Below are 9,403 nucleotides of genomic sequence, written 5' to 3'. Positions count from 1 at the left end.
ACTCGAGTATACAAGCCAAGCCGTAAGTGGATTGTAGATCCCAATCCAATCAAAGTATAACCAGAATGACACATATGTACTCATGAAAACACATGGCTACGTAAGGTCAACTAGGACCCTTTGCAATGGACGTGGCGCGGGTCCTTACGTGGGCCAAGGAAGCAAAGCCATCCATTTCTTCCAATTCACGACTAGATTGGGTCACTACATCGTAGTTGCTCAAATCGCCATAGAGAGCCAGGAGCTCCTCCACAGATACATGTTCCCCATATAACTAAGTGTTACCATTCATGAATGAGTATGTATATGTATAACAGTATATGTATATGTACATACATACATAAATGTTATGTTTTTGGATGGATGAAGAAGAGGCAGGGGAGGGGTAGTTTTGAAGTTTCCGTAAAGAAGAAGAAGACGAAGAGAAGCCAGGGAGAGCGAGCACACACAGAGAGAGAGAGAGAGAGAGAGAGAGAGAGAGAGAGAGAGAGAGGCAGGGGAGGGGAAGAGCAGAAAAGAGCAGAGAAGAGAGGAGAGGGAGAGGAGGAGGAGGAGGAGGAGGAGGAGGAGGAGGCAAACGCAAGCAGCAGGAGAAAGGGGATAGATAGATCTATAGGAGAAATATTGGAAGGAAGGAGGCGGATCAATGAGCTATGAGGACGTGGTGGGCAGATCAGAGCAGCATGAAGAAGAAGAGCGGCGGCGGCGGCGGGAGGAGGGTTTAGGGAAAGGGAAGGGTGTGGCAGCGTCCGTCTTCCAGATCAACACCTCTGTCGCCTCCTTCAGACGCCTTGTACAAAGCCTCGGCACCTCCAAAGACTCTCCACAATTGCGCGAAAAGATGTAAGCCCTCCACCCTTCCTCCCGTTTCCCTTTTTCCACAACCCTCGTTTATCTCACAGTACTCGAATCGGGTTCCTTTCTATGTTAAGTTCCCTTTCATTTATGCTCTTTTTGATGCTTTCGATTCCATCGTTCTACTGAGATTCCCAGGGTTAGTGTATCTCTTTTTCTTTAAGAGTGTTTGTTTGTAGCTTGACTACATGCATTCGAATGAGTTAATTCAACCTCTCGATCCATAGAGGGCTTATAACTTATCATGGTAACTGTAGACCTATCCATGACAGAAGTCATTGACGTCTCTATCTTTATGCAGTAGAACTTTTCTATCGTTCCTTTTCTCTGTTCTTTGGCTCAATATTTGTTGTGTCAGTATTTCGGATTGCCTTAAAAGTTCTCAATATCTCCGAGATCCAATTTTATTGACCATTTTGGTTGTATTTTATACTGACAAAGTTCACAAATAGGATGAATGAATATCCCCTTCTGGAAAAGAAAAAAGGTTATTGACACCTGAAATCTATCTTGAAAGAATCGTAATGTCTGAGGTAGACTTCTGGTGCTCCAGATCATCCATTTCTAAGTAAAATTTGTCCATAAACTTAATGAAAAGAAATATCTGTAACCGAACCTTCATGAATGTCTTCTTCAAAAAATTCATTTGGGTTCAAAATCACTTGCACTTGAGGATATGTATTGATTGATTTTGGACCCAAAAGAATTTTTGTAAAGAAGATATTCATGGGGTGAGGTTACAGGTATTTCTTTACATTAAGTTTATGGGCAGCCTTAAATTAGAAGTGGATGCTCGGGATATTTCCTATATTTAGTATATGCAATTTGTGAGGCTGCAAGGGGAGTGGAATCCAACTTCACTCAGATTGAGTAGTTGCTGAAGATGGCTGTTAAGTATGCAAGAGAAGGTTTTTGTGGAGGAGAAGCACAAGATGCAATGCCCATTATGGATATCTTGGAGGCGATGGTAGTGATTGATGCACATGAATTATGACCATAGTAGCCTATAGAACTGGGTTGAGAGAGTTAGGGTTGAATCTTCAAAGAGTCAATAACTATTAAGTCTAAAAGAGATGCGGAAGATGTCTGTGCAACCAATGGATAAGCGAAAAAAAGTTTAAACACTTACAAAGTAGATAGCTACTAATGTGCAGTAGAAACATATGACCTGATGCTTGCATAAAGAAAGAAACGAATGAAGTATTCTGTCCACAGCACGTTAAAACCTAAATTACGGAATGAAGTTGTCTATGCTGTGGAGGATTGTTTATAATAAAGAAGATCCTGTAGCAGTTAAAAATGCAGAAATGAGAAAAAATCATGCTCCATGCTATTACACTATATTCCCATCTGAACATCTTAAAAATAACCCCTGCTTATGTGAACACATTAACAGGGGAACTAGTCCCCAGTTTGGTGGACATAATTGGGGATCTCCATACAGCTTGGGATTCATGATATTGTCGCTAATGTTTCCAAGACCTTCCGACATCCCCATATTGCATCCATTGACCTGTTTGACTATGCAACTGACTCCTACTTCCATTCCAATGCCTGGAAAAGGCTTTATATGGATGTTTTTGTATAAAGAATTTAACAAATATATGCTAAAATAAGAGTACAATGCAAGATAATGTTGTCTTCAAATGTTTTTTCACTAAATGTCCACACGAGGGCATTATCCAAACACGTGTCCCAACTTGAGTAAGGGTGACTTAAATGAAGATCCATCTTAAGATGTGACTCATAAAGGTCCAAAAATGGAATGAATCACCGATGGGATTATCAAGAGTTCAGTGATATTTATAAATGTGTTATAATAAAAGTTGGGCTAATTTTTCTCCAGCTATTAACCTGTAATGTGATGTGTGTCACTTTCTCAAAAGCATGCCTTGTAGCTAGTATTTTCATGTATTGAAGTTCGTAGTACATTTCTAGTGTCAAGAGCTTATGCTAATGCAAAGCTACATATTCTTATGACCTATATTCTGTAGTATGGGGAAAAACATCACCTAATTACAAAGCTAAAGCATTTACTTCAATGAAGTAGTTCTTGACATGAATCAGAATGAAAATTGGTATTGTTGTAAAGGTCTACTTGGCTTGCTGAAAAGCTTCGCCTCCCATCCTGGGATTCCTTTTCTTTCTTCCATGTCAACTTGATGTGATGAAGATCCGAACTAAGTTTGAAATCCAAGAATTGTATGATTTAAATCTCATTTAAATACCATATTTGGAGATAAAATATCCTAGAAAATGGCTACTGGGTGATGGAAAAAGCATTTGTACAATTATACAACAGACATTTTTCTTTTAATTTTCATGAATTAATCTGATAATATGTTTTTATCAACTTTTAGAAAGAAAGAAAAATATATTAACATCTTTTAAGAGGCCAAAATGGCCTATAAGACCAAACAAGAAATTACATCTTACGTGTTGTCTCGTCTTTGAGAACAAAAAAGTAAATAAGATAAAAAGAGATGAAGGAATCTGGTTTTCGGCACATGTGAGATTCTCAAGTTAGATGTATTGTAACTTTTTGTCTTCGAAAGATCTCTAGCATAGGTCGATCTACGGGAGGTCTCTGAAGCGAGGGAAGTACTTGCGATGGCAGGAGATAATGGCCTTTATCTGTCGATGACAAGGGTGCTTTGGTTGCAGTTACCCTAACTAGAGGAATTTGTGTATATCTGCCTACCTCAATCTCTAACTAATGTGATGAATTTCGCAGTTACCCTATCACACTACGCAATGCTAGCAATGGGCACGGTTTCGGCTCAAACCGAACCGAACCGTTAAGCCATGGTTTAATGGTTTATTGGTTCCAAAAAAATTTAATGGTTTGGTTTGCATTTTCGATAAACGGTTTGGTTTTAGTTCGATTCTGTTCTAAAACTCGGGTTTATAGGTTTAAATGGTTTGGTTTAAAGGTTTATAGGTTTTTGGTTAACTTTTTTTTTACCTTAATAGTTTGTTAAATTAATGGTTTTTTATTGATTTAATTATTTTAACTAAAATGTTTATTTAATTTAATGGTTCAATTAAAGTTTCTTTTATTGATTTAATAAATTTAACTTAAATGCTTATTTAATTTAATGTATTTTTGTTTATTTAGATGTTTAATTAGTTTGACTTAAATGGTTAGGTTTAAATTTTTTATTAAATGGTTCGGTTTGGTTTCAACTTTTCCCTAAACGGTTTGGGTTTAAATGGTTTGGCTCAAATACTTGAGGGTTTATAAATGACGGTTTGGTTTCTTTGCCTTGAAACCGAACCGTGCCCATTGCTACATCTTCGTACCAAGTGAAATTTTGGGGCTGATCCATGTTATCTTGTTTTCCAAGTTAATAATATCAGTTCAGATCAGTCTATCCTTTTCTACTTTGGTTATATTTAGATGGAGAGAGTCCAAGCTATATTGAACTGGGGGTAGTGCATTTATACTCATGCCATGTGACTCGAACCATTGCTACATTTCAGCATACCAACAATGAATTTTCAGCCAGTTGTCTTGATGATGTAAGTGCCAACCTTGGGTACCTTCGTTTAGGGAGCTCCCAAAGATGTTGATTACATGTCACTGGTCGGAACAATGCCTCGGTGATTATAGGTGCTGGCCCATCTCTGCCCAGATTATATCATGGGGCACCAATGCTTTGCTCCTTATCTTGCGGACAATCATTGACACTAAAGGTCTCTCCAAATCTTTCCAATGATTTGCCTTGTTAAGACTCGGTCCCCACAATTCTACTCCATAAAGAAGAGTTGGTGTGACAAGTGTATCAAATAACCACAACTTAGTTCGTGGCTCTCGAGAGCACCAAGGGCTGTATATGCACAAGAAAGTCGGGCACAAGCAACCTCCCGTAAGGAGAACCTAGGCCTTGTAAATGTTATAGAAATCAAGATTTCATCAAGGAAAGACATCAAGACTGGTAATTTCATAACTTCTCCAAGTCCTTCTAGAAGTTATGGAACCAAGGATAATAGATACCAAAGTTCGATTGTTGATCTTGCTGACTTTTCAATGATCGATTATTTCCAAATAGAGTCATCCTTTCCATTAATGAACAACGCCAACAAATTCCATGTTTAATCTTGTTAGAACGAGAATGTAAATCATCATTGCTGCCAACTTTAGATGCCTTATCAAACTGATGAGAAGTATGGCTTCTTTTATATTATCTTTGATCCACATATGTAGTTGAACAAAACACTTGATTCTGAACATTGACACGAGGAGCATGGAATGTATTTGAATTCATGTGTTAAATTTACCGTCAATTTATCCTTTGTATATCAAGTTTACTGTCAATTTATTCTTGCAATATTTTGGAATTTAATCAAGTTTACTGTCAAGCTATTCTTGTACATTGAGTCCTCTGGTGCTGGCTTACATAATCATCATCATTTCTACAACATTCTGGTATTGTTTTAGAAGACCTGAAAGTTCCCTTCCTATTGTAATAGATCAGTCCTCCCCAAGGTAGTCTTATAGGAACTTACACCTCTAATTATCTAGACAGATACGTCATGTTTACAGGGAACGATAGTGAACATACAGGTTAGAAAGCTAGTTGCCTAGAATTATCTATTTGGGGGATCTATTTTGCCTTGTATGGGATAGGAAAGATCTTTTGATCAGCCGAAGAGTCTTAAAGGTGAGAGAATTGAGGAATGAGCTATTTTGAGAAAATATTTTCTTTGAGTTGTCATAAGAAATCTGAATGTCTTTTGAGATCTACATGTATGAATCTGCTGCCTATGCTGAATTTTGTTTTGCATTGTTCTCATGCACTATGTACCAGCTTTTAGGAAAGATATCTATTCCAAATAAATTGCAAGTTAATCTGATATTGACAGTCTATTTCTATAGAGCTTAGGTCTTTCTACCCCCTGTTAATTTGGAGTTCATGATACACGCTCACAACTAGGGTATGTAGTAATTATGCTACATTTACCTGAGCTTCCATGGTAGAAAAATTCTGGCAAGAATAGAACACTGGACTTTTGGCTACTTTTTAATGTGTTTTAAGAATGTAAGCCCTTTTAGTTGCCTTGATCTCTTTTAGAAATCAAGATCTTTAGCTTACTTCCTTTTCTAGATCTCTTGTTATTGAGAAGATGATGTCTAGAGAATAATGTCAATATGTAGAAATTCTGAAGAGGATTCACGAATATTTGTTTTTCAAACTTTTCCTCTTTATCGGTTTTTACTGTCCAACGCTCAAATATTAGTGTATATTTCTCTGAATTCTATCTGTTGCAGTCATAAAACAGAACAACACATTGAAAAGTTGGCAAAAGAGACATTAGCAAGGTTGAAGGCAGTCAGTGATACTGATTATGGAAATGAGGTATTTGCTAGTTTTATAAAATTCTGAGATCAATTTGGAGGTCACCATGATGATATAATTTTTTCCTATGACAGCCCTTAAGGAAGGTAGCCGATAGAAAGCTTGCAAAGGACTTTGAAACTGTGTTGAAAGATTTTCAAAATGCACAGAGGACTGCCAAGAAACACTGGTCGAGTCTTCCGGTTGTGTCGGGAACATCAATGTAAGTAATGATTTCACCTCCCATAAAGCTTATACATAGATGAGAAATCTAACTTTATATTGACTAAAAAGAAAATACTTTGTATGGCCAGTTATAATGATGAACTACATTGGACTGCACAAGAGACTCTTAAACAAGAAGAGCAAAAGTCTCTTTTGTTGGCGGAAAGGAGGTGAGAATGTCACAAGTCTCACAAGCTATTTTTTATTGTACATATCAGTATTTGAATGGCCTTAATCCATGTATCTCATGTGAGCAAGTGTTTATTCATGAATTTGTCTTTTTTTATTTTTGCAGACAAGAAATGGTTGCGTTAGAGACTGAAAGGCTGTTTAATGATGCTATAATTGAGGAAAGGGAGCAAGGAATTCAGGAGATACAGCAACAGATTGGGGAAGTTCATGAGATCTTCAAAGATCTAGCTGTTTTAGTGCATGAACAAGGCATAATGATTGGTAAGGAATATCATACTTAGGGAACCATGTGAGAATAATTCATCGGTTAATTGCTAAAATTTCTCCCTTCTTCATTGTTCTCTAGATGATATTGATTCAAATATTGGCAATACTCATGCATCGACAAATCAAGCTAATAGGCAAATCGCAAACGCTTCTCAAACTCAAAGATCTACATCATCCTTGGTATATATTGTGCCTTTGTTTTTAGTGTTGTATGGAAATTTATTAAAAAATTCAAATGTTTTCTGATGTTTCTCCAGGCGTGCTTGCTTCTCATTATATTTGCAGTGGCATTAATGATCCTCATAATTGTACTTGTGGCCTAAGCATTCAAAAAACTGAAGAGTAATATCTTGGATGGATTCATCAATGCTGTGGCAAATTGGAAACTTCCATATTGGCTATACTCCTGTTGTGTAATGTAACTTATTATAAAAGCAAAAATGCTGCTGTACCATAGTTATGCCATTTAAAGTTTCTATTATTGAATCTCATTCTGATATATATATATATATATATATATATATATATATTCACACCGAATTCCAAATGGTTCTGAAAAGGCGCAATTCTGGAAATTTAAGTAGTTCATTAGGATGATGTACATAGTAAAAACTACTTCGAGAAAGGGAGCTTTACTTAGTTCTTTGTTATATATTCATTGTTTGTAATGTCAAACATTTCATTTTTTAATTTCAAGGTTTTCTCAAATTATTATGTTTTTGAAGGTTTTCTCAACTATTTTATCATCAATGGGTACATGTTGAATCTCGTATTCTCCCATGGTAATACATGGGTATGACATTTGTGGCCCATTAGATTGTTCACATGGTCATGGAAATTTACTCAATAGAACAGCTAAGCAAATTCCTCAATTGTGGGTTACTCCCCTATTGACCATGCTTTAATTTGGTATGGCTTGCAAATTCTTGCCACAATCCATTTTGATTGAAAGACTCATCGTCGTCGATCTAATTTTGGTTCACCCCTAATTTAATTGAGGTAGATGCCCCCTTATGAAATTTCAATGTTTGCTTTCCTCTTTGTGATCTACTAATAATTACCCCTTTCACTTTTCTATTTGTCAAATTGCTGTAAACTTTAGTGAAATGATAGAAGTACTCCTTTCCTAAACAACAAAAATGTAGAAAAGCCAGAAGCTTTTGACTTCACAATTTCAGCATCATTCAAATGCCACACCACCAATTTCAGCATCCTTCTTGAATTTGAAGGAGAGTTGGTGGTGCATGGGAATTTGTGGGTCAAAATTCATGTAATATATCGGCATTTGAAGAAGAGCACATAATTGGGAATCCATGAGTTGTCCTCAAATGGAAATGTCTTTGAATTTATCACATTGTAGCATAAACATCAATTTAGAAATAGAACATTCTCTTGCATTAGAGAATATAAACAACTGTTCAAGATGTGGGCAGAATACAAATCCTGATTGGAAGAGTTGTAAGAATTCTATAGCCGATTGAGTATAACAAATGCATAATGACATGTTATAAACAATTTCCCATTGCTGTAAATGTGTTCCTTAATACATTTCATTGTTTTTGGGGGTATGTGAGTATGCCATTTATGTTGAATCAATTTGGTGCTTTTGGGGTATTTTGACATTTTTTACAAAAATGTGGGGTGTTTGGATAATTTCCCCTAAACGTTATGATTTGTGATGTGTGCATGTTTGTAAGTGCCATGTTTTGCATTCTTTCAAAAGTTGATCTCACACCAATTTACTTTGAATAAAATAACTTTTGTGAATTTTGTTATTATTAGTTAGTTTAAATGTCAAATTCACTCTTACGTTGAGTTAAATTTTTGATATTTTTATTTTTATTTTCCAAAAAAAATTCTACTTCCATTAGTTAAGAAAAAGTACATGGAATAATATACAACTCATATGTTACAAGCCACTTTGCAATGGCTACAACAAAACATGTATAAATGAAGCAACTAAGCCTCATCACATAATTACTCGACAGACGCCCATCAACATGAGCCTCACACACCCACATTCAACAAAGACACCTGCCAATCACTTCACAATTCAGCACCTACCTCTATGTTTGATACCCTAGGAGGGAACAACCATCTAGGAGGTTGATATATCCACAAATTTTGTTATTTTACAACATTGTATGCAATGACTTTTAAGTATATTATAATGAGAATGAGACAAACGAAGGATCTAAATGTATACTTAACACCTCGTTGATGACCAACAAGACTTGTGGAGCATTATGGGAATCATTGATGCATGTATACCAAAAGAATAACAAGTCTTCAAACTTCATGGGATTCTAGTATAGACTATTCATCACTGTTAGAAAAGATTTATAAGTCATGGGATTCTACAAAAGATGAAGCTAAGTCATAAGCTCATACACACAATAAGAGCTTTTAAAGATTTATACATCTCCTCTATATGCAGAAGATTGATAGTGATAATAACAAAATGTGCTTTGAATAGATATTTAGCTTTAAAATATTTTACTTGATATTATGTTTTCTTTTCCGTA

The 9,403-nt window shown here is 36.0% G+C and overlaps 1 protein-coding gene across 2 annotated transcripts; it reads left to right on the top strand.

Annotated features, from left to right (window-relative positions):
* Nucleotides 1-631: 631 nt before the first annotated feature.
* Nucleotides 632-7,364, top strand: LOC147852403 (syntaxin-22-like). Of its 2 annotated transcripts, none has more exons than XM_087334302.1 (7): nucleotides 632-843; nucleotides 6,128-6,215; nucleotides 6,290-6,417; nucleotides 6,509-6,589; nucleotides 6,715-6,872; nucleotides 6,958-7,058; nucleotides 7,164-7,364. In XM_087334302.1, exons 1-7 carry the CDS (start codon nucleotides 647-649, stop codon nucleotides 7,170-7,172), a joined length of 762 nt encoding a protein of 253 aa, XP_087190428.1. In that variant the 5' UTR covers nucleotides 632-646; the 3' UTR covers nucleotides 7,173-7,364. The 2 variants fall into 2 exon arrangements, with proteins under 2 accessions (XP_087190428.1, XP_087190427.1); XM_087334301.1 differs by having other exon boundaries at nucleotides 7,136-7,364.
* Nucleotides 7,365-9,403: the final 2,039 nt, after the last annotated feature.

Source organism: Azolla caroliniana, unplaced genomic scaffold (assembly GCF_043228905.1).
Source record: "Azolla caroliniana isolate FFs.n. ecotype wild unplaced genomic scaffold, voAzoCaro1.0.p SCAF_18, whole genome shotgun sequence".
Classification (NCBI taxonomy): Eukaryota; Viridiplantae; Streptophyta; class Polypodiopsida; order Salviniales; family Salviniaceae; genus Azolla; species Azolla caroliniana.
This window is presented reverse-complemented; position numbering and strand designations above follow the sequence as displayed.